Below are 24,270 nucleotides of genomic sequence, written 5' to 3' on the forward strand. Positions count from 1 at the left end.
TCAATGTTCAACAGGTTTGAAAATCACAAAAAAAAATTGTTTAATATCTATTCTTTATGACAATTGATTGATATATCTGTCGAATTAAACAGAAAAATATTTATTCTGTAAAATAAAAACAAAACAAAAAAGATTTCACAAAATTTCCATCATACAAACACACACTGAATGATCATAAAATCTTGTTGATGCTGGTGATGGTTTACTTTCACTTTCATTCACGTTTAATATTCATTTAAATTACGAATGAAAATATAATTTCCAAAATATAAAAAAAAATCCTTTCAATCAATTCGGCTCAAACATTCCATCTATAACATAAAACATTCATACATGATCACATCATGTTGGCGTTTAAGGTGGTAGTAGTTATGGTCGTTATTTGATTGTTTGTTTTGTTTTATTTGATGGTTGTCGTAGTGATGAATGTATTTATTTGATTATTCTTTTCATACATCACAAATAATAAATTTTTTTTATTCGAAACGAAGCATATTACACATATTTCAGAGAATCGTGATGTGTTGCAAATAGTGTAATGGATTTATTTCATTATCTTTCAACCAAACAGGACCAAATACATGATGATGATAACTTATGGTCACAAAAAAATATGCACAATTTATCACTGATTTGTAATGGGATATTTCAATAGTTTAGCCAAACATATGTTATATTGATGGATGAATTTTCTTTTATCCTTCGTATATTTGACAAGAAAAAATGTCATTCAATGAAAACGATTGAATGAATTTGTGAATATGGTGACAAAAGAAACTTTTGAAAAAAAAACTAGTGAGAGAGGGAGAAAGGAAAGGAAAAGAAAAAAAATCTGTCAATTTTTCAATTGTAATGATGATCATAGTGTGATACACAAACATTGACTACTAAGGCAATGGTTTGGTAAAATCTTTACTGAACCTCGAAACATTCAAAAGGACAATTTTTTCGACTTTCTTTTACGTTGGAACAACGATAAATTTAATAACATGTGTGTGTGTGTTCCTGTGTGTTGTAGGGTATATATTTTTCTTTGAAACAGAATGAATATGAAAATGGCGAAATAATCAGAGTAATAAAGATTTTTCAATGATGAAGAATACCATGGATGGTGATAATACATACCAAAAGTTGTATGTTTATATGAGTTGAAATTGTTGAAACAAAATTTATGAAAAACATTGGTCGGCCTATCAGAAAAAAACCAGATCGTATCCTATTCAATATTTTATCAAACAACAACCAATGCTAAAACATCGTAAAAAACTTTCTTTTTTTGAATATTGAAATAAATCACCCACATCTTTCTTCACATCGTTATTAACAATAAGTTTTTTCGCAAAATAAAAAAAAATTTAAAATGTTATGAGGCACTAAGAATGATGAACAGGTAAGAAAATCATTCTTTCTTTGTTCAAAGATCCGTTGTTAAATTTAATTACATTTTTTTTTTGTTATCGATTTTCTACCCTTTTCAGGTTTATTCAAATAGAAAGGGAAGAACAAACAAACAAATAAAAATCTTCAACGAAGAAAAGGTAGAAGCAAATGATAGAAAAAAACGAGGGGAGGATGGAAGAATATAAAAGGGAAAAAATCAAATCATTTTCGTTTTTTTTCTTCCAATATGCAAATACATAATAAGTATGATGTGATTTATCATATAATACATATGATTGGACATTGTCTAACCATATTTTTTTTCATTTATTATTAGTTATATCAAATGGAAAAGCCATATAAATAATAGTGATGCTGATGATAATAATGATAATGATAATGATGATGTTGATGACAAATAATATGGCTTTTCATTTTGTTTTCTTGAAAATTCCTTTTTTGAAATAAAAAACAAAAAACAAAGTTTGCGTGCGTGTCTTTCGTTTTGTTTTGTGTATAAATGAATGTTTAAGAATATTTATTTTTTATGAGGCAAAAAATTCAAATCTCCAACTCTTTAATTTTATTGGAAAATTTATTTTTCTCTGTCGTTTTGTCTTGTCATTTCCAGTATGAATTCAATGTCAGCTATTTTTCTTATATTAGAATAAACATCAAAAACTTAAGACAAATGAATTTTGAAATTTATGATTTATTTTGGGCGTAAATATCCATGAGATAAACGATTTTAATAAAGTTATTTAATTTTTTTTCAATGTTCATTTTAAATTGATTAGAATCAATGGAAAAAAATTGCCATTTTTTTGCAAAACATTTTTGGCCATCTATTGACATTAATTGTCATTCAAATTTAGTTGTTTTCGAAGCCAGATGACAGTATATTCGTTTTATTTAAAATTTTTTCTTTCCTTTTCTTGTTTTTTTGCAATCGATCATAATTATCATTAATCAATGCCAAGGTTAGGAATCAAAATAACAATAATAAAAATTCTTTCATTTTTGTGAGCATTAGCATATGTCATTGATGTGTTTTTTTTTCTTGTTAATAATGATTACAAAATCAATAATTCATTTGAAACATGTATTATTATTTTGACATAGAATTATACCAATCATTTTATTTTATTTCTTTTTGTCCTTACATTTGATATTGAATAATATTATTGATTGAAATTATATAATTATTGTTTACAAAAAAAAAGAAGAAATTCTGGTTCAAAAAAGACCAAATTATGTTTTCTTTTCAAGAAAAACACGACAATCAATTTACAATATTATTATTATTTTTTTGAAAAGAAAAATTAACATATGCATAATGTTATTTCTTTTTCTGATAAAACAAAGCTGTAACTGAAAAGAATGCTGTGATAAACTAAAAATGAATTCAATTAATAAAATTTACAAATAAAAGAAAATTGTGATTTTTACCTGTAGAACAGTGGCTGCATTGATTGGTGTGTCCATTATTTCCAGGCCGACTGTATGATTAAGACAATCCATAAAATCATAATATCTAGAATATTCTGGATGTTTTTTGATTTCATCGGAAGAATTGATTTTACGTCTTGGAAAATATGGAATCCTTTTGACATTTACATCCTCATATATCATATTGGATAATATTGATGCCTCTTCGTCTGGGCGACCAAAAATGACAGAGAATATGACAATGACCGAAACCCAAACGGCCAAGATGGATACATTTATACATTTTAGAACTAGATTCATATTTGAATAGAATGTAAGGTGATACATTTCGAATAGCATTCCAAATAGACAGCTCACTAAAATGATATATGATTGTTTCACATAGATTTTCACATATTGAATCATCAGATAAAGATTTGGGAAATGTTTTAGTAGATCGGAATTTAAATCGCCTTGTTTGATAGAATCGCAAAATTTTTGATTATATTGTCGGAATAAATTGACACAAATTTCATTTATCAAGTAATTTTGGATTAAGAAATAACTTAAGAAATATGTGTGCAATGTTACAAAAAGATGATTGAATATTCGATCAATCCATGTCCGATTTCTGGTAGCAAAATTGTTCAAATTGTAGCTTATGATCAACAGGATTATAAAACGGAATGAAACTTGCACCCTTTTACGGGCCCAATCCATCGTTAAATTGACATCAATCTTGTTCAATTCGTTATAAAGTTTATTTGCTATTATTAGCCAATTTTGATCGTCAAAGATCCAATAATGGTATAGAAGAAATAACATAGAACGAAAAAAAACGAGTAAAATGTTGCCTTGTATTCGATATTCTTCACCCAAAAATTGACAACTTAACTCCATAAAAAGACATTCATCACCCGGGCCAGCATACCATGCTTGAATAAACATTATCCAAAAATTGATGTAATCCACCCAAACCAGAAAACCCATCACCAAAGATGAATATGAAGATTTCTTGCCAAAATGAATTCCATAATAATAGTTGCTTGTACAATCTAACATGGTAATAAGATCACATTCCATGTTTCACGTTTGAGAATATAATGAATCGACTGAAAATACAAAAGAGAATGGTTTCCTAAAAAAACAAACTTATTTGTTGGCATGACTTTCTTCATGTTTTTTTTCAGATACCAGATTTTAAACAAAATTTTCAAGATTACGTCAATGGCATTGAAAATTGATATTATTGACAAAATTTTTATTGTTAAGCTTTTCAAAAAAAATGCGACTGTTTTTTTTGTAAATTTTATTTTATTTGTTCTTTGTGGAAAATTGTCCAAGCGTTTGCGCCAATCGATTTTCAATGGCTTTGTTTGTACCGATCAAACCAGATATAACTTTCGTAGACCATTCAACATATTCTTGCACACGTTTTTCTGACCAACCTATCGGGGTTTTTTCGAGAAGATCTTGTAAATTGTATAATTTATCTGCTAATTTTACAAGTTTGGCTTCATTGCTCGAATTCGGCGCATTCTCTACTTGTAAACGTTTACGTTCAAAAGAAGGCAATGATTTGTCATCGGTTACTTCGGCCACAATCGATCTAATAAGATGATTATGTCATAATTTATTTTTAACAAAAATTCTTTATTACAAAATATGATCACCGAATTCTTTCTGAATATCCTCAAAAGTAACATCCGTATCTTCTACCGTATCATGTAACAAAGCGGCGGCAATAACTGATGGATTGGAAACGTTGCCTAAATCGGTTAAAATATTAGCGACACCAATCGGATGATTAATATAAGGAGTGTAACCATCTTTGCGTAATTGTTTTCGATGAGCTTTAGCGGCGAAATCTGCAGCTTTAATTATTAATTTAATCGCATCATCAGTCGAATTAGAATCCATTTTTTAATATATTATCATCACACATGCATGTGATTAAAAATCCAAAATTTAATGTTTATACAATGCAAGTAGTGATAAAAGTTAAAATTTATTTGGTCTTTTTGAATAAAAGAATTTTCAAATGAATATGACAATTAAGTACTTAGGACCGGGTTAGATTGCAATTGAAAAATTTAAAAGTGTTTTAAATTGATAAAAGGAAACTTGTTAAATTTTAATTTTTTCCTAACTTAATTCGTAAATTATTGGCAAGTTTGTCCAAAAACTCGAAAGTGTTGAGATAATCACCACGGCTAATATTACCAGCTTTAGCACATAGTGCTAAATCCTTAGTCATGAAACCACTTTCAATAGTTTCAACACAAACTTTTTCAAGGTTTTCGGCAAAATCTGCTAAAGGTTTATTTGAATCTAATTTTGCTCTGATGCAAAAGTCCACGAGACCAAGCGAAAATAGACGCAATTGGATTTGTGGATGTTTCTTTACCATCTTGATGCATACGATAATGGCGAGTTACCGTGCCATGAGCCGCTTCAGATTCAATAGTTTTACCATCCGGACATACCAACACAGATGTCATCATTCCCAACGATCCGTAGCTAATGCAAAAATTTGAAAATAAAATCAGATAATCTATTTGAATAATTAAAAAATTACCCTTGAGCCACGGAATCACTTTGAACATCTCCATCATAATTTTTACAAGCCCATACAAATCCGCCTTCTGATTTTAAAGCTTGAGCGACCATATCATCAATGAGTCGATGTTCATACCAAATTCCAGCAGCTTCATATTGAGGCTTATATTGTTGATCATAGATTTGTTGAAAAATGTCCTTGAATCGGCCATCATACTTTTTTAGAATCGTATTCTTAGTGCTCAAATAAAGCGGATATTTTCGCTGAAGAGCATACTGCAACGAAGCATGGGCAAAATCACGAATACTTTTATCAGTGTTATACATGGACAAGGACACTCCACCACCATCTTTGAATTCAAAAACTTCATGGCTAATCGGTGCCGAACCATCAGCTGGAACAAATTTGATTTCCAATTTGCCATTACCAGGGACAACAAAATCAGTGGCACGATATTGATCGCCATAAGCATGACGACCGACCACAATCGGTTTGTTCCAACTGGTAACCAAGCGAGGAATATTCTTACAAATGATTGGCTCACGAAATACGGTACCACCAAGGATATTTCGAATAGTTCCGTTAGGGGATTTCCACATCTTTTTCAGATTAAATTCTTCCACACGTTTCTCATCAGGTGTAATGGTGGCACATTTCACGCCTACATTATACTTGAGTATAGCATTGGCGGCATCGATAGTTACTTGATCGTCAGTTTTATCACGATTTTCAATACTTAAATCATAGAAATGAAGTTCAACATCGATAAATGGTAAGATTAATTTCTCCTTGATTAGATCCCAAATGATACGTGTCATTTCATCGCCTTGCATTTCCACCACGGGTCCACACTTGATTTTTTGATCGGCCATATTGCACGTTAATAATCTATTGTCGTAACAATAAAAAAATATCGTTAATGAATATTTTTTTAGAAATAGAAGATTTCAAATGTTGTTTATTAATTTTGTTATTGAATATCAATTGTCAAATGATAGGAAAAACATTAGAGTGATAACAAAAAACATGAATAGAAAAGCCGACAAATGGGAATGAAATTTGATGATGATATGACATATTACAATTAAATGAAATTGATACACTGAAAAGCATCGTTTAATGGTCAAATTCGAAGCAACAACAATGAACTTACTTTTAAATATTTTAATTCAACTAAAACAAAGAAAAAATGTCCTTTCTAGTATTTTTATACAGATAGCAACCAAACGATTGAATGAATGAACAAAACAAAATAATGTTTTTGTACAGGAAATCGTAGAGATTAACGTCACAAAGACACGTCAAATATAAAAAAATGTACTAAATTGATTGAATGAGCTGGGAAGAGAAAAAAAATTATTTTATATCGATGGCTTTGAACAAATGCTGTATGTTACAAGGAAAAAACTAAATAGACAAGATCACTGTCTTCTTTTTCACGTTGGGATGGATGAATTTTGTATGGAGAAACCAGTTTTTATATACCTTCTCGGATAAAAAAAAGCACAAGTGGACCTCTAATAATAATAATAATGACAATGATGATGATAATGATGACAACCAATTTAACAAGGTTTTTTTCTGCTTTGCCTAGTGATTTTTTTTTGGTAATCAAAAAATGTATATCAAAATGATGAAATAAATAACACACTTTAATACAAAAAAAAAGAAATTTGTACTGTACATTTAAAGAATATCTTAAAGTGTACCGACGACACAATTTTATTGATTGATTATAATCAATTTTTATTGATAAAAATTGGATAGTAATTCAATTTATAAAGTAAATAGAAAAGTGCAGATAAAATATATTGATTTTTGGTAAAAAAAGCTACACGTTCTTTTGGCCGACCGATTTTACGTTCTTTGTTGATAGGCATTTGTCATTTGGACATTGGAGCATGCGTTAATTAAATCATATGATCAACAAATTCTGAAAACACATCTTTGAAAAATCAATTTTTTCAACAATACGAAAATACATATCAAGTTTTTATTATGGATACAACGCCAGTTTTTTCTGGAAAATCTCGTTTCAGTTTTCTGGATAAATCGATTGAAAAAACTAAATCAAGATCGGATGTAATTATTTTTTTTTATTATCGATGATTATCACTGATTGACAATCATTAATTGCCTTTTGTTTATTTTCAAAATTTTATTTAGCAAATTAGTTTAAGTGCATTTGCTTTTTTATTTGCCGAATTAGTTCAATATTGTGAAAATAGTGTACAATTAGCATCAGAAATGCAATCAAAATTATCGGAAATTGGCTATAATGTTGGTCAACGGATTGTTGATATGATGTTGATACGCGACAAAAATTTTAAACGTGAAACACGCCTTATCAATATGCTAATATTTATACGAAGCAAAGTATGGCCAATGTTGTTTAATAAAGAAGCGGATAAATTGGAACAAGCTAATGATGATAAAAATACATGTAAGACTTTATTTCATTAGCAAATAGATTTATATTTAAATATTAATTATTACATTTATTAAATATAGATTATATAATAGAACGTGAACCAATAGTAAATAAATTCATATCGGTACCAAAGGATAAAAAATACATTAATTGTGCCGCTTTTATTGGTGGTATAATCGAAGCCATATTGAACGAGTGTAATTTTGTATGTATAATCGATTATCTTGATGTTTTGAAAAAATTGTTAATAAATTTCAATTTTCTTGGTTTACTTTTCTCGAACATATCGATTGATCAATTATAGCCAGCAAAAATCACTGTACATTGGCACGAAGGAACCACTTTTATGATCAAATTTGATGATTCTGTTATCGAAAGAGATCAACTACTTGAAAAATGATCTCGTCATAAAATGTAAATGTGTTTTTTTGTCTATGTTTTTTTTTACAATCTGGTCGTCCTTATATTAGGAGGAAATGAGTGTATTTGTAACAAAAATTTCATTTGCATAGTATTAAAAATATCCGAAAATGTTTTTGTTTTCTGAAATGAAAAAAATATGATTAAAATTTTTTATCTAGATGTTGAATAATCTCTGTAACCACCATTTGTATTGGTCATCTCTGGTTGATGCGCGTTGAAACGATTATTATAATTGTTGTAACTGTTGTAATGATTTAGTAATGATGGTGAAAAATAAGGATTTGCACCATAAGTCCATGGATTTGAATATGATTGACTTGAATACGGCATATAAGATAGCTGAGGAAGTAGATTCGGTAGAAATGGGAATGGATTGTATGGATTCAATTGAAATGATTTTCTTGGAAATAATGATAAAAATTTACTTCCAAGATAAGGGTAAAGTGAATTGGCAAACGGCAAACGACCTGAATCTCCTTGATATCCACTTTGTAGGCCGGTATTTGAGAATTGTCGTTGTTGAATTGTTGATGACATGGATGGTGGTGATTGTTGTAATTGATTTGGAAGAGCTTCATGATTAGCAATAACCTGCGGTTGTTGTTGCTGATTCTGATATAGTCGCATTTCGAGATCCTTCATTAATTGGGAATGCATATAGTCATCATTTGGTTCTTCACGAGGAGCTGATCTTCTGATAAGATATTCAGGTTTTGAATCATCTTTTGGATTGATACTTTCACTATTGATTGGACGTATACTAGATAAGGTTAGATTGAGCAATAAAAATATGGAAATAGGAAAAGGTAATGCAAGAATTCTATGATTATTAGCTTCAATGGATGATGTTAGATTCATGTTGAATTAATTGTAACCAGACATTATGTAATATTAACACTAGATTCGTAGATTTTATAGGAAAATTGAACTATAATTTTTCAAATCATCCTCATGAACATCATTTAAATCTTCGTGTCATTAATCCGGGAAGTATTATCTTGATAAATTATTCAACAACATTTTCTCATTGATGACTCATCAGATTTTCATTCATACATGAGTAAATCTAATAGAATTTTTTCCATTTCTGTTATTATATTATTTAAATTCTGATGATCAGCATCAAAACATAATTGATACAATTGTTGCATGGAAATTTCAACATGTTTCGATGACGATGACCAAGGCATTGTCAATAAACCCATGTTTAATAATGAATACAATTTACCCATGAATAAAATATTTCGACAAATTCGTTTTAGATTATTATCGGTCATGTCCAATCTACAAGAGCCTTGATGGCACTTGCCATGACAATCAATAAAATGACAATCATCATCCATATCACAATCGATCACGTGTTCGATTGTATTTTTCAATGTATGCCTACTTTGAATAAGATCGGAATCGAGTAACAACATGGTTTGATTTTCGTAATAACCAAAATGATAATATTTTACATCACACAATTCCATTGGTACTTTTGTATTGATAAATCGTTTCAGAAATTTCAACAAATCAATTGCTGCAATGATTTTGTCCCGTGAAGTTTGAAATGGAAATGAAACAAGATAAGTCCAATGGATTATATTGGTCAATTTAGGTGTAGCATAAAAATGACCACAAGTGTAAAGGACTTTTGGATAAAGAAGATCATTTTCAAATAATTTACTCAAAACATATTCATGTTGTTTGATTAACAGAAAATGATTTGTGATCTTGTCAGTATCATTTAGCAGGTCGTCAGGTAATAAATCCTGTTCTAACGTAACATTTGAAAGGCCGATTATATCTTGCTGGATTCCTCGATAATAATCAGATAATTCTACCGAAGAAATTTCAGTTAATTTTTCCTCAACAAGAACTTTTGATTTGATAACAAGTGATATATTCGGTAATTTTTTGGCAAATATGACAACATCTTTTCCAATATGACTGGCTGAACAAGGGCAACCGATAAATTTAATTTGATTATCAGAGACGTTATCGCAGAGTTGAGAACATAAATTTCCAAAAAATACATTCTTTTTATAATTAGTACATATTTGTACGAGAGTTTCTTCGATGATATAATCACAGCTATTGTTTATTAAATCAAATTCAATCATCCAATTGGTGGAAATAAAAATTGTCGAACATAAAATTAACCACAAGAGTTGAATTGATAAAAAAAGAAATAGTCTGATTTTATTCATGACAACAGGTGATACAAGTAAATAAATCGAATTAATATTGACTTATCGATAGTATCGATAATCATTCGCAAAATTTAAAAAAATCATCCATGAATTGCAATTTATTTGAAAGATATATTAAAAGGTCATAAAATAATTATTTTTGCATGCATTATTCAGAAATTCATTTCGCCAAATCTTTGAATCATTTTCTTTTGTTCTGGAACCGATAGTTTAACCACAATATCCTCGGTGACAAGGTCTCCAATGATGATAATATGGTCGAAAATGATGTCGCCTATGACGATATCCATGGTGATGATGATGTCGACGATGATGATGAAATGGTCTATAATGTCGACGGTGACAATGAGAACAAGCGTCTACCATTAATCCACCAGCAAATCCATCTTCAGATTTTGTGTTCCATTCGCGAAATTCATTCGTAACCAGAATGAATACGAGAAACAACGCGATCAAATAGCGGCCAGGTCTTTCAAGTTTCATATTTAAAAAAGTTTTTCGTGATGTCTGCAAAAATTCACAATGAACATCAAACTCTTTCCAAAGACATTTAAATAGTATTCACATTTTTAATTTTCGATTGAATTTAAAATTTCATTTCATCGTCTTGTCAATTTTCTTTTGAGGATGGGGTTTCCCTTTTTGAAAAACATGTTGATTACAAATAATCTAATCGATAATCGACAACAGATCTACTTTTGATATTTGAAATGATGGGGGAGAAAAAAAACTGACATTTTTCATGAATTTCATTTTAAAGATCTTTTCAAGAGTCTCTTCAATCATCATCACCTATTCTATTGTCTTAGCAGATATGAAAAAAATGTTGGAAAAAACGCGTTTTATTTTTGTTTTGATGCTTGTGAAATTTTGCACCAAACATGAACAACAATACGAATATTTGTCATGATTGTCAAGGCCAAATTGAATAGTGATAGGTGAAAAACTTTTAAAAATTTCATTTCTTACATCGTAAAATCCAGATCGCCAAATTGAAATGACTTATTTTTCAAAAACTTAGGTTCATCACCATAATTTGAAAAGTTTTTTTTCCATTTTCCCGAATTCACTACGATGGAGCATTTTTAGTACTAGCTGTTGTTTTGAATACTTGATTATCTTTATTCATATAGTGGCTAACATAATGAAGTGTTAAATCGTAGCAATATTTGTACTCCATCTGCATCAGTAAAGTTTAAAGAAAATGAAATATTAGAATCCATTTGTAAGCTAACAAATTAATCATTAAATTACAATTGTTTCGATCAATGCTGATCGATGTCGTCGGACAGTTTTAACAGCATTAAATATATCAATTTCTCCATGAGCAACTACTTGTTCGATTGCAAAATTGGCGGCAATATAAACGCCCACTCTTGATTTTCCATTTCTATGTATAGATGAAATTAGAATTTTCAGAATAACACTTTAAATGATATCTCAACTAACCCTGAAATCACTAGAACTGGACCATAACTTGTTCTTTGTCGCCATCGTTCAACCATGTGAATTAATTCGACTAATGCGTTGGTAGAAGTGGGAACTTTGTAATCAAAAGGCCAGGCTAAAAATTCAAAAAATTGAACCACTTTTGGTTCAGCTTTAATACCAGCCATCAATTCGGTTAGAGAGGTGAGTTTTTTCGTTATACGAAACACCCAACTATCAATCTTTGGTGGATTATTGTGCGATATGGTTTCGACAGTAAATATTGGACCATATTTACAGGTTTTTGAATCTCTAGGCCAAAATTCCTGAAATGATTTATCATTCTTCGGTACACCGCCTAGTACTACAACAGTATTACAATCATGATCATAAATCAGTGACCAAAGATTTTGTATTGTTTTTTTCAGTGGCCATTCAGTTACAATATATTCACGAGGTCTGGAATAACCCTGAAAGAAAAAATCGAAATGAATTGGATGAAAAAGTAATCAATGAGGAAATACAAACATCAACAAAAACAGCATTAATATAATCAGATTGATCAATCGACTGAACCGATGTTAGATATGGACGGAAATTATCAGCTACAAACAAAAAAATTTAATTTGAATGTTTGATTAATCAAATACAGACTTACGAGGAACAATTGAAACATCTCGATTTTTATCACGATTTTCTAATCGATGTCCACCGGCACAATCTCCAATGGTGAATTTGGAAGTCATGGACATTAATTTCTACAAAAATGAAACTAAATTAGAGTTTATTACTGGAAAAAACTTACCTCAAATTCGGCTTGATATTCATTTCGTTTGGTCGCTTTGTTTTTGACTGATCTATGTTTTATTTGTTGACTAATCTCGCTGACGTCGAACCATGTTTTACCGCAAATATACCATTCTTCAATTGTTTCATAAATAAATCTATATTGTTCCTAAAATTCAAACAAAATAATTTCTGTATTCATTGTTATTCATTTATTACAACTAACCAAATTTTCAATCATATTAGCTCTTGAATTACGAAGCTTTTTAGCATAATTGAATATATCGACAATACTTTCTTCATCGACAAGATCCAGATTTGCATCCAAACAAACATATGTACCGCTTCTTCCACATCCATTACTGCAATGAACGAGCAGAGGTCCAGCATTCACTGCCTGATTCTGATAATGTTTAACTCGTCGGCGAAATTTAAGTATCGAATCCGAATACGGACAAGTGGTGATATTCCAGCTCTGGAACTGTAATTGATAGATAGTTCGAAAATTTTTATTCAATTCATCGTTGCATAAATCACGAATTTGCATCGTACGACATATATAATCGGCGAGTTGATCTTCTTCAACTAATGTTACTTCAAAACGATGATCAAACAATTCTGGATGATCCAATTTACTTGGCCAATATTGTATGCACATAACTCTTATGAATTCGTATACTTTGGTCAACATGACAATAACTTGAATATTTTGTTGCCATATCATGCGCCAAAAATTGTTCATAGTCTTTTCGGTTGGGCCTTGGGCGACAATATAGGCATTCGGTTTCAGTAAACTCTATGAATGACATGCATTGATTAAGATAATATAAACGAACATTTATTTATAATGTTGAATGAATCAATCAACAACTTACATCGATATGTGATGCGTTAATGTAGTCGGATTCAAAACCGTTTTCATTTGGATTTGGTTGAAGTATCACTCGATTAAAATCGTCTAAGAATATTTATTTTGAATAAAAATAGAATAAAATTCATTGGAAATATTATTATATTGATAGCCATTTCGAATTAGATGAGTAATTACTATGATATAGTTAGCTTACAAGGAACAAATTTTTGATTACAATTTTTGCCAAAATTTTCCCGTTTATTAGCATGACGAGTTGTAAATGAATTCCGTTTGCCACTAACATTTGATGATGTACGCAAAAACTGCCGAAATTGAAATAAAACAATTGCAATAAAATTCTCTCGATCAACATTTGTAACATAATATGAATAAACTATTTATTTATCGAATTTCAAGTATTTCAAAGAATCAATATAAATGGTGTTTGAAAATACTTACATTGAATTCAATAACAGCTAATATCTCATATTTCCGAATGCGTCGAACATGTTTGCTCAATGTATTGACCATAATTCTATTATGTGGAACAAATTGATCAAACACAGCATAAAGGAATGAATTACTTTGTAACATTTCTTTATTTTCACCGGTAGCCGTCTCTTCTAGATATCGAACAGTGGATGCAAACAATGGTAAATTAAGTAATTTGAGCTGAAAACGGCAGAATGATTTTGATTTGGGTAATTTTATATAAATACTAGTTAACCACGATTCTTTCGGAACGTATAATTCATCACTAGTTTCAGTGAAACGATGAATAGTCGATCGGCGATTGGTATTCGATGAAAATGTATTATTAGGAATAAGACCATTATTATTTGTTTTCACAGTTTTCGTTGGATGTAATGCAATAGAATTAATGCTAGATTCAATCACATGAATGGAATGAGATCGACGTGTTTAGCGAAGTGCTAGCCATTGATGGAACGGATAAATGATGATTGTCGTGTGATGTTTGAAAACGATATCTTGGCTTGGCATAAAGATATGATTCACGACCATCTTTCGAAGCTGGCAAGCTATTGTTCTCTTGATTGTCATTATCGGTGATGGTATCCATACCAATCGAAGTGATATCACCAGAAAATTTACACATCTTATTGCATAAAAATTCTACTGGTGGGTCGGGCACCATTTGTGTAATAGCCTCATCAATTTTAACTGTCTTGATATTTTTTTGAACGATTGAATTCTGAAGATATGATGATTTTGAATGATTGTCATTATTCGCATCCATCTGGAATTTTATACCGACATCCTCAGCGTTGACATGAACTTCGACGGTATTATGCTCCATTGTTAACTCGTGGGCTACCAACCATAAATTTACATAAAAGTGGATCAAATATGAATCATTCTGTAGTGAACGTGTTAAAACGGGGCTGATTCCACCAAAGACTTTATTATGGTTAGTGAGTTGTTAGTTGTTGCTTATCATAAAAATTTAAGACAAGTAATGTTAGCCATTGTGGCGGGATAAATATAACTTTCTTTAGCTAAAATTTTCTTTAAAAACTTTTAAATGTTTGTTTAGACAGCTTGGAGATTAGCTCTCATACAATAATGATTGAATGGAGCAAATGTTTGTCGAAAAGATTTTAGATTTAGGCTTCATCGTTGCTTTTAGATAGAAAAACATTCACCCATTGTGAATGTTATTCATTAAAAACTCAACATGAGAAAAAATTGGTGCAATTGAGAGCATCATTTTGAAATTGAGCATAGAGAAGAAAACGAAGCGAATAACTGTTCATCCATATATGAATCAAAACATGAATCTCCCATTTGGGTTCAAATAAGTTGCATGAATTGCTATGAGCGTCATTGATTTTGTTAAAGCATAGAAACCATAACGAACCCCAAAACATACAAACATTATAGAAAATGAGAATCTGGAATGAGATGAGAAATAGTGAAATCACTGATGATGGAACAACATACATAACATTTTTATGTCTTATATTATATAGAACATGATTAGGTTTTTCTTTCGCGGGTACTTAATCAATCGTACATACACAGTAAAGACGGTGGCCGCATCAAACGATGTTATGGAGACCAATAAATGGTGGTAAATAATTGATTCAAGCCAGAAAATCTCGATTTTATTCAAATAAATGGCGCCATAATAAATAATTTGCTATAGCATTTAAAATTATGATAAAAATTGATCTGAATTATAAATTTTAGCACTATTTTAACCCAAATCATATCCATAATATTGAAAGGTAGAAAAAGATTTTTTATTGTTTTTATTTTCGAGTTCCGGATAAAATAGAGCCTCGTGTTATTTGAAAATTCTGCTTAAAAATGGATACTTTCAAAAAAACTATGGATTTTCTACTGGAAAATATGCGTAAAGAAATAGAGGTGAGGATTTAAATTTATAGAAATATTGAAAATAAATAATTTTTTTTCAGGAAAAAAGTGAAGAAAAAATTACTGAATTGAAACAAATCAATAGAAATTTGAGTCAGATTCCTCTCGACTTTCAAAAAGTAATTCAAAATCAAGAGACAATAATCAATCGTGTCGAATTAATGGAAAAAAAATTTGAGAATCAAATTCAAGACATGACAAATTTAATACAAGAAAAATTTATGAATCATCATCATCAAAATGAGTCTGTTGATATCTCTTCAAACAACTTTGTCAAATCTCAAGACAAGACAATCCAAAATGATCGAATAGAAAAGTTTTTTGAAAATTCTTGGCTAAATCAATCCCAACGAAAGGAATTAATACCATCCATACGAAAGCATGAATCACAATTCAAAAAAAATCCAACGACTGAAATAAAAAGAGTCGAATTGATTGGTAAAACTATTATCAGATTTAAATTGTTATTAACTTGTTTTTTAATTTAGAAGTAGATGACGATGATGATGATAATGATAACAATATGGAAGTCTCCACTGCAAATAGTGATGAAATTTTTAAATCATCACAATTGGATTCTTTGTCTCATTTGCCTTCTGTGAGTAACGATTCCACGGTAAAGCGTCGTAGCGAAGATTCAATTTCACGAGAAAATGATGCTGGAAAATCACGACGTTTCAAAGAAAATGATGGCAATATTGGATCCGTAAACTTACAATCCAATGAGCATTCCGGTATAATAGCCGCTACGCAGTCTAATTATGTAGCGAAGACCGAGAATTCTGGACTTAAAATCTTCGACTCTAACAATGTGATACAATCTCGCCTAAATAAACAATCCACATCGAAACCAAGAATAATCCTTCCATCTCAAGATCGACTAATTCCTTTAAAAGATAAAATCGACGAAATACCCGAAAATTTCATGTTGCCATCACGTAAAAGTCGATCAAAACTTGAAGATTTTTCTCAATTATACTCATCTTTAGATATTTCATACGACGATTTATAAGTGTATTTTTTTTAATAAAATTGAAAATTTATTTTTCTAACATTTTAAAGTGTTATTCATCATTTAAATACAAAGGTATATTGTTCATAGAAATTGACATTTTTTGAGGTATTTCTTCGATTGTTGTAGTTAATCGATTATCATCATCACCATCAAAATTTATCGGAAGATATGCGTTTGAAATGGAACATTTTGTTTTTGACTGTTCGTCAACTATTTCAGGTGATGGCTGAGGAATGAAAAAATCTTCCAATAAGCTAGATGATTCACCAAGGTTATCAATAATTTCAGGATCTACCAACGAAGATTTCTCAACAGACATTGATTGCTCATCAGCCACGAGATCTTTGTTGTCAAATAATTTTCTTTTTCTTGGTGTTGAACGAATCTTATGACTAGATTCTGATTCGAAAATTAATGGTTTTTTCATTCTACCGCTTTTTACTATCGATGGTTTAGTTTTTGAGGCAATTTTCTTCCATTTTTTGTTCCATTCATCTTTAGCACGGGCGACTAACAATTCGTTAGGTAAAAATGGAAATTTATTTCTAAGCATAATCATAGCATTGTAGAAAAAATCGTCATAATTGTAATTATCTTTATAAACTCTATCAAGAAAGTTAAATTGAAATGTGAGCTTAAGCTTTCTGTTGATAATTTTGGCCATTTCGAATAACAAAAAATTCACTCAAACAAAACAACACAAATGATTGAAAATTGCTCAATCGAGTTGAAAGGATGTGGCAAGAAAAAACAAAATTCTTGACTCACTATCGATACAATCGAAACTTTTGAAGATTCAGTTCAATTCAATTGGCAAATTTTTAATTTATTAATTAGAAAAGAATCTAAAACAAAATGACAATTTTATTTACAAAAAAGAAATTGAATAATAGTTTCTATAGTAGCCACTTTGGTTTTTAATCATCCAGAAATGTTATTTGACCTGGACCACCTTTACGCATATATCTACGATATCTTTTGTAGGCAGGATTTTCCGCCAATTTTGCACGGATTTCATCGTCTTTTTTCTGTTTCCATGGTTCAAAATTTTCTCTGATCCATAATTCTTCCCGCATATATTCATCGATTTCATGTGGATCTTTTTGTGTCCATTGAAATTCCGAAAGATTCATATACTTTCGTATGAGATAATGTTTTTCCACTTCACCTAAAGGCTCTTTTTTAATATCGAATTTGTATATCCATCTGGCGTACCAATAGATATATTGGACTGAAATTAAAAAATGAAAATAAATTCATAATAAGAAAAAAAGAATCAATTGGATATTACCAATAAATACTGGAATGAGAAATAATTGAACCCATAGAATATCTTTGTACGATGGTTTTGAATATGCGCCTTCAATATTCATTTTATCTTCAATCACCTTTCGTATACATGCATCTTCTTCTTGTTTCAATTCTTCTTTTAGTTTTTGTTTATTACCTGGTCCTCGTTGTTTTACGCGGCTTTTGCCATCAGATGTTGATGTTACGGTTGGCCATATACCTTCATCCAGGGCTATATCTTTGGCTTGAATACGATATTTGGGTACTGTGACAAAATAATCGATGGCTTCCTTGTAACGTGAATTAGATGCATAATATTGATAGACTGATATCAGCGTAATAGTCACAACAATTACGATTCGAACATCAACTTTTGGTGCATAAACACGACGATAATAACGATAATAATGATGATAATATTCTTCGGGATTATCCAACATATAATCATAATCTCTACGTGATTCGTCATCGCGTAAAACTTCATATGCTTGAGCAATCAATTGAAATTTTGTGGTGGCAATGGCTTTAGCCTCTTCGCCACGATGTAAATCTGGATGCCATTTACGTGCTAATGCACGATACGATCGTGAAATTTCCTCCTTACTTGTCTCACGTGTCACGCCAAGAACTATATACAAAAGAAATTGATAAATAAAAATTGATTCAAGAATTTGTCAATAATTACCATTATAACAATTATCTTGACCACAATATAATCCTTCCAGAAAGGCATGACAATAATTCAAATTGTTTAGTATTGTGATTATGAAAAACACTGAGTTAAATGCTGAAATCTTCGTTTTCATCGTGAACAATCAAATAATGATATAAATGAATTGTTAATACGGATTCAGACAAAAACGACTTGTTCACTTTTTTCGAACGTGTTTTAATACTCGGTTATGATCAACAGTTATGCGTTGGCAGAACAGAAAATTAAACTGAAAGAAAAAAAATTTACTTGTAAATATATCAATATTGCGTAACTTTGGTAACGTAAAGGAAATGTCAATGGATCGGTGATCATATACGCACGCACACAGATAATTTTGCCACATTGGCAAAGCCAACCGGTTCACGAAATGAATGCAACACAAAAAAAAACAATATGCGAAAGAATCAATGTCACAGACTATATCGTATCTTTGAAAAAAGCAGGAAGTTAAATATCAGTTTATTATAGATTGAAATAAACTATTCGACAGTCAATAGAAAATCCAATCCATTTGGAACGATTGAAAACTATCATGTGTCTTGTCCTCGGAATGATTAGAGCCAGAAACGATAAAAGAAAATAATACTTTCGATTCTAATGCCATCTAGTAGAATGACAATAGAATCAATGTAAAAACCAAATTAAAGAATTAAAATTTTTAATTTCATCGAAGTTCAAAATTTAAAAACATCAATCAAAGAAACAAAATGTGTATCATAATGCCGACATGTGTATGTTATGAATGAAATAAAAAGAATTATAGCCCAGCTAATAATGGACAACAGCCATAAAAACTTGAAGTGAAATGAAGCTGAAATTTGAATTGTTTTTGTCGTTCGGTTAGACACAAGTTTATAATTTCCAAGCTTGTCGCATCATCAAATCAAAATACATGTCGTCGTCTATTGAAGCACTTACGCCAGAATAATAATCCAGAAATTCTTCTTTGGTAAGCTGAAAAAATCAAAACAAAAAATTATTTCGATAAATATATTCGAAATGTTAATAACAGTACCTGACCATCAACCGAGCCATTTTTTTCAAATTTTTTGATAAAATCTTCCAACAATTCCTGTTCTGTTTTATTTCCATTTAAATATTCTGGATGTGATTTAATATTATAGACACCTTGTAGATCCTGTACGGTAATAATACCATCACCAGTTTTATCCATTTTTGCGAATGCTTTTTCCACCAATGATATACGCATCTTATTCATCGGTGGTCGAATAGCCTTAAGAAATTCATCATATTTAATAGTGCCTGATCCATCTTGATCAAAAATTTCGAAAACATTTTTGTATTCTTCTTCTGATGCAGTATACCCCAATTGCTCGATACCGTTACGAAATTCTTGATATGTTAGATCACCGCTTCGATTATCATCCATGATACGGAATTGTCTAAAAAACAAAACGACAAACATCAAACTCTCGAAATCAAATGTTATGTATAAATTACTTTCCCAATGCCAGAATACCGACAGTACCTCGTTGTAGACATAATAATCGAATTTTTTCAACGGGATCCTTCGTTATGGCTAATTGCCGTGCTGATTTTTCCATCAAAAGCTGTTCATTCCTTGTTTGTGCTGTGATTGGTCGAGGCATTTTTTTGGTGGTTTTTTCTGTGGAATTTATTCGATTCGATAACTTTAATAATTTTGATTTCCGAAGTAATTATCAAATCTTGGTTTTTATTGTGATGCAACAATGACAAAATTCAGAATGAGCCGATAAATAAATGTTTATAACGATGTTGGAACAGGGTTGTCAGATAGCAATAATGTTGCGTTGAACAACAGGATTGTCTGCCTGTATGTGTATATTTTTTTTTTTTTTTTTTTTTTTTGCCTGTATGTGTATATATGCGACATAAAAAACAAGGTCAATAAAACAAATTTTTTTTTTTTTTTGAAATGAAATCCGGTACTATGACATATACAGACGACAATTTATTTAATTAAATTTTTTGTCATTTATTTTTTTTAAATGTAGGATTTTATCACAATCAAAAATAAAGGAAATAGAAACAAGCGACAACAATTGTCAAATTAAAATTAAAACTATGTTTGTTTTTTTTTAAATTTCGTTAATTTATTCTTTAAGTGTTGCATAATAAATTAACAAAATTGCATTCTTTTACATTTACAATAAAACCAATATTGATAACAATAAGTATTGAATTGAATTTTCGATTACTTACCGTATTTTCGAATGTAGATTATTATCGTGAATTTAATAATCACTGTTTTCAGATTAGATGATATCAATTCGTATATTAATTACAATGTTGATTATTAAATTTTTATCACCAAATGCAATGACCAAGATTCTGTTTTGTCATAAAAAGTTTTTTTCTTCTGTATATGAAAGTATATTACATACACATGTATATCGTTTTTTAGGTTATTTATTAGTTTTTTTTTCGTAGCAATGCGTATATGATTGCGAATGTATTAGGTTGTGAATGAATACACATATATGATCCGGAACAAAAAAAACTTTTTCTCATCACACAGGTAGACATTGGTAACAAACAAACAAAACAAAACAAAACAACAAAACAAAAAAAAATCGACCAGAATAAGCTATAGAGAAAAAGAGTGTCACTATAACGAATTAATGTATAGCATTGCATATAAATAAAATCAAATTGTATTTAAAAAAAAAGTATGACTTTTGAAGATACAATGAATTATGATTAATGGAAGTAGGCGTATGTATTATTTGTGTTTGGGTTACCATATTATTATTATTATTCTATTCTAATGGGACACATAAATAATATTCATATGTTCCAAATTATTTATGAAAAATTGTACACTTACAAAAAATGTTAAGAAACAAACTTGAACGACTTTTTTTTTGTTTTTCATTTCAACACATAAAGCGAATAATTTTATTGGAAAGAAAACCGACAGATGGTTTTTGACAGAATTTATTTATTTAAAATTTTTTCGATCATTTTATCAATCTGTTCAAATTGCCATGGCCATTGAGTATTGAATAAAAATTGTCGATGATCAAAACGATTATCATCTGGAGAATAAGTTTCCGTATGAAGACTAGGTGTTAGTATTGTTTGCTTATGACGATTACGAGCATATAATGTAAAGAATCGTTTCACTTTTGATGCCAATAATTTTGGTTCAACCGTTTGTCCATTGAACGCAAGTCGAACATGATCGGAATAACGATCATTCCAGATTTTACAAAACATTCCGTATGGGCCATAAGTACCATGTATTCCACGACGTATTCGACCGAACAGACTAAGTTCGTCGTATGTCAATCCTAAATCTTCTTCATCTTTCTGATCTTGGCCGGTTAATTCGGCACTAGGAATAGCATTAATAATATGATCTAAAACTTGTTCAGAATTCGGAATAATTTTTTTTGAATAAATCATAAACCTTTTAAGATCATTTTTACTAATCGAACCAATCGGATTAAGATCAGCAGATGAGCAATCATATTTGGTTAGATAGCCAACGAGTGCTTCATCAACGTTTCCTGTAGCCAATACTAAACGATTACATTCACTCATATAATAGGTCAAAACCATTCGAATTCTAGCTTGTACATTTTGCTGTTGTATAGTAACATCATCGGTAGATTTTGATTCAATACCTAATGGCACTGTATCGATAATTTTATGATAAATATCAGTAAAATCATATGTTTGAAAATCAGCTCCAACCAATTGAGCAAGATTTTTTGCCCGATTAAAGCTATCCTGGCCTGAGAATTTTGTACGTAAATAACAGCAACGTAATAATCGTTGGCATATATCTCGTGGCTGCAATTCAACTTGATTATTTTCTACATCTAAAATTGGTTTCAATGATTCAATCACGATACGATTTTTGACAAAATAAATTTGGTGATACAAAAATCGACAAAGTGAATAAACAATACAGACGACTGAAGATGAATCCAGACCACCACTTAAAGGCACGATGAATCCTTTTATTCCACCAGGAATACATCTTCGTAGATAGTCCCATAGCCATAATGAACAATAACGCATAATTTCTTCTTCAGGACAGAGTTGAACGAAATTTTTAGAAATGTTAGTTGTTGAGTTTCCAATAATCGAATTCTTGAAAAATTCACTATTCTCCATAGAGATAGTGTTTGCATCAGATATATCAGAATAAAGGGTACTGTTATCTTCATAAGGCTTGCTATCGTTGAATTTGATAAATTTTTCCGAAACACTACAACTTCGAATAGCAATATTATTCTGCAATCGAAATTGTTGAATATTTACTGGATCCACTATCGATAAGGTGACAGAAACTTCTTCAAAAAGTTCATCGAGCGATACATTTGACATTGAAAGTAAATTTCCATTTTCTACGACAAAACTTCGTCCATAAAAACAAAGACGTCCACCGCCATCGCACCCAATATTATTGACATAAGCATAGACACCTCCTGAAATTCAATAAATTTAAACTGATTAAATTGGTTTTTTTTTGCAAAATTCTAGTACCAGTTTTGCTAGTGACCGAACGAACATGGTTATATGCATTGTCTAATTTCCGAAGTTCCCAATATGAACTGGATGGGTTAACCACTAAATGGCATGCCCGTAGACCAAAATGACGATTACTTTGAGTGTCGGAATGCCATAATTCTTCACAAATTTCGAATCCAATTCTTAACACGCCCAATGAAGCTTGTAAATCACTGCTGTCGATGACATTATCTTTGATTTCTATGATTGCCCCGTCACCAAATGGAACTCGTTTTTGTCCGCATATTTCTGTTATTAACGGTGGCAATTCAAACCATGAAATAGATCCATTCGTTCCATCATTCCATGGTTTAAAATAACGACTTTCCCTAATGAATAGTGATTTAAAAAACTACGTCAGCAGTGTCATTTATCGATGATATTTGACTACCTATAATTTCCGTGTATGGCTAATCTATTTTTAGCTCTGATGTAAACAATTTTCGAATTAAAAATAACCGTAACACAATTATATAAGCAAGAGTCTTTGATGACCGGCATTCCAATACAGATCATAATGTTACGATAATTTTGTTTGAGAATTTCACCAAGAATTTGCCATGAATGAAATACCGTATCCACTTCATAGAATGCATCTTCACAACCATAGCCTGTTATTTCGAGTTCAGGACCCAAACGAATAGAAGCTCCAAGTTCGATAGCTCTTTCGATACTTTTTAAGATTCGAGATAAATTACCCTGAAAATCTAAACATAGTTGATTCAATGTACAAATGGCTATCCCAAACTTATATGAAGACATGTTGAAAAATTAAATTTTTTTAAATTTGAAATTCTTTCATGAAAAACATCTGACTGCAGAATTTAGAAGTGGAAAAA

At 30.4% G+C, this 24,270-nt stretch overlaps 12 protein-coding genes and 1 long non-coding RNA gene across 15 annotated transcripts; 3 read left to right on the plus strand and 10 right to left on the minus strand.

Annotated features, from left to right (window-relative positions):
• Window positions 1–173: 173 nt before the first annotated feature.
• LOC142645140 (uncharacterized) lies at window positions 174–1,866 on the plus strand. Its single transcript, XR_012846319.1, has 3 exons — window positions 174–1,390; window positions 1,479–1,644; window positions 1,718–1,866. It is a non-coding gene; the product is annotated as an uncharacterized LOC142645140 (long non-coding RNA).
• Window positions 1,867–2,453: 587 nt separating this feature from the next.
• On the minus strand, window positions 2,454–4,056 carry LOC113793041 (uncharacterized). Its single transcript, XM_027343006.2, has 2 exons — window positions 2,830–4,056; window positions 2,454–2,773 (listed from the first exon to the last, which is right to left on the minus strand). Exons 1-2 carry the CDS (start codon window positions 3,889–3,891, stop codon window positions 2,720–2,722), a joined length of 1,116 nt encoding a protein of 371 aa, XP_027198807.2. The 5' UTR covers window positions 3,892–4,056; the 3' UTR covers window positions 2,454–2,719.
• On the minus strand, window positions 4,049–4,824 carry Mesh1 (Metazoan SpoT homolog-1). Its single transcript, XM_027343044.2, has 2 exons — window positions 4,469–4,824; window positions 4,049–4,417 (listed from the first exon to the last, which is right to left on the minus strand). Exons 1-2 carry the CDS (start codon window positions 4,726–4,728, stop codon window positions 4,123–4,125), a joined length of 555 nt encoding a protein of 184 aa, XP_027198845.1. The 5' UTR covers window positions 4,729–4,824; the 3' UTR covers window positions 4,049–4,122.
• LOC113793074 (isocitrate dehydrogenase [NADP] cytoplasmic-like) lies at window positions 4,798–6,833 on the minus strand. The gene is given in 4 exon segments (XM_027343043.2): window positions 4,798–5,152; window positions 5,154–5,328; window positions 5,387–6,256; window positions 6,522–6,833. Coding segments are annotated over 3 exon segments (1,239 nt in total). The 5' UTR covers window positions 6,241–6,256; window positions 6,522–6,833; the 3' UTR covers window positions 4,798–4,942.
• Window positions 6,834–7,060: 227 nt separating this feature from the next.
• Window positions 7,061–8,381, plus strand: Trs31 (trafficking protein particle complex subunit 31). Its single transcript, XM_027343042.2, has 4 exons — window positions 7,061–7,450; window positions 7,535–7,811; window positions 7,880–8,004; window positions 8,104–8,381. Exons 1-4 carry the CDS (start codon window positions 7,367–7,369, stop codon window positions 8,197–8,199), a joined length of 582 nt encoding a protein of 193 aa, XP_027198843.1. The 5' UTR covers window positions 7,061–7,366; the 3' UTR covers window positions 8,200–8,381.
• LOC113793072 (uncharacterized) lies at window positions 7,792–9,099 on the minus strand. The gene is made up of 2 exons (XM_027343041.2): window positions 8,405–9,099; window positions 7,792–8,342 (listed from the first exon to the last, which is right to left on the minus strand). Exons 1-2 carry the CDS (start codon window positions 9,078–9,080, stop codon window positions 8,314–8,316), a joined length of 705 nt encoding a protein of 234 aa, XP_027198842.1. The 5' UTR covers window positions 9,081–9,099; the 3' UTR covers window positions 7,792–8,313.
• Window positions 9,100–9,268: 169 nt separating this feature from the next.
• On the minus strand, window positions 9,269–10,417 carry aln (divergent protein kinase domain 1C). The gene has a single exon (XM_027343039.2). It carries the CDS (start codon window positions 10,415–10,417, stop codon window positions 9,269–9,271), a length of 1,149 nt encoding a protein of 382 aa, XP_027198840.2.
• LOC113793070 (receptor-type tyrosine-protein phosphatase epsilon-like) lies at window positions 10,384–15,648 on the minus strand. Its single transcript, XM_027343038.2, is given in 11 exon segments — window positions 10,384–11,600; window positions 11,675–11,810; window positions 11,870–12,318; window positions 12,377–12,453; window positions 12,507–12,606; window positions 12,654–12,803; window positions 12,861–13,430; window positions 13,510–13,592; window positions 13,702–13,810; window positions 13,947–14,408; window positions 14,410–15,648. Coding segments are annotated over 11 exon segments (2,643 nt in total). The 5' UTR covers window positions 14,806–15,648; the 3' UTR covers window positions 10,384–11,489.
• Window positions 15,649–15,722: 74 nt separating this feature from the next.
• LOC113793017 (uncharacterized) lies at window positions 15,723–16,939 on the plus strand. Of its 2 annotated transcripts, none has more exons than XM_075820629.1 (3): window positions 15,723–15,878; window positions 15,929–16,325; window positions 16,376–16,939. In XM_075820629.1, the coding sequence occupies exons 1-3, from the start codon at window positions 15,819–15,821 to the stop codon at window positions 16,897–16,899; spliced, it is 981 nt and encodes a 326-aa protein (XP_075676744.1). In that variant the 5' UTR covers window positions 15,723–15,818; the 3' UTR covers window positions 16,900–16,939. The 2 variants fall into 2 exon arrangements, with proteins under 2 accessions (XP_075676744.1, XP_075676745.1); XM_075820630.1 differs by having other exon boundaries at window positions 16,379–16,939.
• LOC113793069 (uncharacterized) lies at window positions 16,923–17,631 on the minus strand. Its single transcript, XM_027343037.2, has one exon. It carries the CDS (start codon window positions 17,564–17,566, stop codon window positions 16,952–16,954), a length of 615 nt encoding a protein of 204 aa, XP_027198838.2. The 5' UTR covers window positions 17,567–17,631; the 3' UTR covers window positions 16,923–16,951.
• Window positions 17,632–17,707: 76 nt separating this feature from the next.
• On the minus strand, window positions 17,708–19,450 carry LOC113793066 (dnaJ homolog subfamily C member 25 homolog). Of its 2 annotated transcripts, none has more exons than XM_027343035.2 (4): window positions 19,232–19,450; window positions 18,878–19,133; window positions 18,194–18,820; window positions 17,708–18,133 (listed from the first exon to the last, which is right to left on the minus strand). In XM_027343035.2, the coding sequence occupies exons 2-4, from the start codon at window positions 18,996–18,998 to the stop codon at window positions 17,820–17,822; spliced, it is 1,062 nt and encodes a 353-aa protein (XP_027198836.2). In that variant the 5' UTR covers window positions 18,999–19,133; window positions 19,232–19,450; the 3' UTR covers window positions 17,708–17,819. The 2 variants fall into 2 exon arrangements, with proteins under 2 accessions (XP_027198836.2, XP_075676742.1); XM_075820627.1 differs by having other exon boundaries at window positions 19,228–19,450.
• Window positions 19,451–19,548: 98 nt separating this feature from the next.
• Window positions 19,549–21,253, minus strand: LOC113793067 (calcyphosin-like protein). Its single transcript, XM_027343036.2, has 4 exons — window positions 21,113–21,253; window positions 20,369–20,721; window positions 19,923–20,310; window positions 19,549–19,861 (listed from the first exon to the last, which is right to left on the minus strand). Exons 2-4 carry the CDS (start codon window positions 20,515–20,517, stop codon window positions 19,760–19,762), a joined length of 639 nt encoding a protein of 212 aa, XP_027198837.1. The 5' UTR covers window positions 20,518–20,721; window positions 21,113–21,253; the 3' UTR covers window positions 19,549–19,759.
• On the minus strand, window positions 21,113–24,266 carry Nadsyn (NAD synthetase). The gene is made up of 3 exons (XM_027343033.2): window positions 23,823–24,266; window positions 23,408–23,760; window positions 21,113–23,349 (listed from the first exon to the last, which is right to left on the minus strand). The coding sequence occupies exons 1-3, from the start codon at window positions 24,191–24,193 to the stop codon at window positions 21,848–21,850; spliced, it is 2,226 nt and encodes a 741-aa protein (XP_027198834.2). The 5' UTR covers window positions 24,194–24,266; the 3' UTR covers window positions 21,113–21,847.
• Window positions 24,267–24,270: the final 4 nt, after the last annotated feature.

Source organism: Dermatophagoides pteronyssinus, unplaced genomic scaffold (genome assembly GCF_027571235.1).
Source record: "Dermatophagoides pteronyssinus isolate colony J.1.1.1.1 unplaced genomic scaffold, Derpt_VIB-CSIC_2022.12 sq0007, whole genome shotgun sequence".
NCBI classification, from domain to species: domain Eukaryota; kingdom Metazoa; phylum Arthropoda; class Arachnida; order Sarcoptiformes; family Pyroglyphidae; genus Dermatophagoides; species Dermatophagoides pteronyssinus.

Coding starts and splice junctions, on each gene's coding strand:
- Nadsyn (XM_027343033.2), bottom strand. CDS start 24,193: ATGTCTTCATATAAGTTTGGGATAGCCATTTGTACATTGAATCAACTA. Junction 23,761..23,822: donor GCCATACACGGAAATTATAG/GTAGTCAAATAT, acceptor ACTATTCATTAG/GGAAAGTCGTTATTTTAAAC. Junction 23,350..23,407: donor TTCGGTCACTAGCAAAACTG/GTACTAGAATTT, acceptor ATTGAATTTCAG/GAGGTGTCTATGCTTATGTC.
- LOC113793066 (XM_027343035.2), bottom strand. CDS start 18,998: ATGAAAACGAAGATTTCAGCATTTAACTCAGTGTTTTTCATAATCACA. Junction 18,821..18,877: donor TCAAGATAATTGTTATAATG/GTAATTATTGAC, acceptor TTTTGTATATAG/TTCTTGGCGTGACACGTGAG. Junction 18,134..18,193: donor TCTCATTCCAGTATTTATTG/GTAATATCCAAT, acceptor TTTTAATTTCAG/TCCAATATATCTATTGGTAC.
- LOC113793017 (XM_075820629.1), top strand. CDS start 15,819: ATGGATACTTTCAAAAAAACTATGGATTTTCTACTGGAAAATATGCGT. Junction 15,879..15,928: donor ATATGCGTAAAGAAATAGAG/GTGAGGATTTAA, acceptor ATTTTTTTTCAG/GAAAAAAGTGAAGAAAAAAT. Junction 16,326..16,375: donor AAAAAGAGTCGAATTGATTG/GTAAAACTATTA, acceptor TTTTTAATTTAG/AAGTAGATGACGATGATGAT.
- Trs31 (XM_027343042.2), top strand. CDS start 7,367: ATGGATACAACGCCAGTTTTTTCTGGAAAATCTCGTTTCAGTTTTCTG. Junction 7,451..7,534: donor AAACTAAATCAAGATCGGAT/GTAATTATTTTT, acceptor AATTTTATTTAG/CAAATTAGTTTAAGTGCATT. Junction 8,005..8,103: donor TATTGAACGAGTGTAATTTT/GTATGTATAATC, acceptor GATCAATTATAG/CCAGCAAAAATCACTGTACA.
- LOC113793041 (XM_027343006.2), bottom strand. CDS start 3,891: ATGGAATGTGATCTTATTACCATGTTAGATTGTACAAGCAACTATTAT. Junction 2,774..2,829: donor ATGCAGCCACTGTTCTACAG/GTAAAAATCACA, acceptor ATTCATTTTTAG/TTTATCACAGCATTCTTTTC.
- Mesh1 (XM_027343044.2), bottom strand. CDS start 4,728: ATGGATTCTAATTCGACTGATGATGCGATTAAATTAATAATTAAAGCT. Junction 4,418..4,468: donor GAATTCGGTGATCATATTTT/GTAATAAAGAAT, acceptor TCATCTTATTAG/ATCGATTGTGGCCGAAGTAA.
- LOC113793069 (XM_027343037.2), bottom strand. CDS start 17,566: ATGGCCAAAATTATCAACAGAAAGCTTAAGCTCACATTTCAATTTAAC.
- LOC113793072 (XM_027343041.2), bottom strand. CDS start 9,080: ATGAATCTAACATCATCCATTGAAGCTAATAATCATAGAATTCTTGCA. Junction 8,343..8,404: donor AGAGATGACCAATACAAATG/GTGGTTACAGAG, acceptor TTTTCATTTCAG/AAAACAAAAACATTTTCGGA.
- aln (XM_027343039.2), bottom strand. CDS start 10,417: ATGAATAAAATCAGACTATTTCTTTTTTTATCAATTCAACTCTTGTGG.
- LOC113793067 (XM_027343036.2), bottom strand. CDS start 20,517: ATGCCTCGACCAATCACAGCACAAACAAGGAATGAACAGCTTTTGATG. Junction 20,311..20,368: donor GGTATTCTGGCATTGGGAAA/GTAATTTATACA, acceptor TTTGTTTTTTAG/ACAATTCCGTATCATGGATG. Junction 19,862..19,922: donor ATGGCTCGGTTGATGGTCAG/GTACTGTTATTA, acceptor TGATTTTTTCAG/CTTACCAAAGAAGAATTTCT.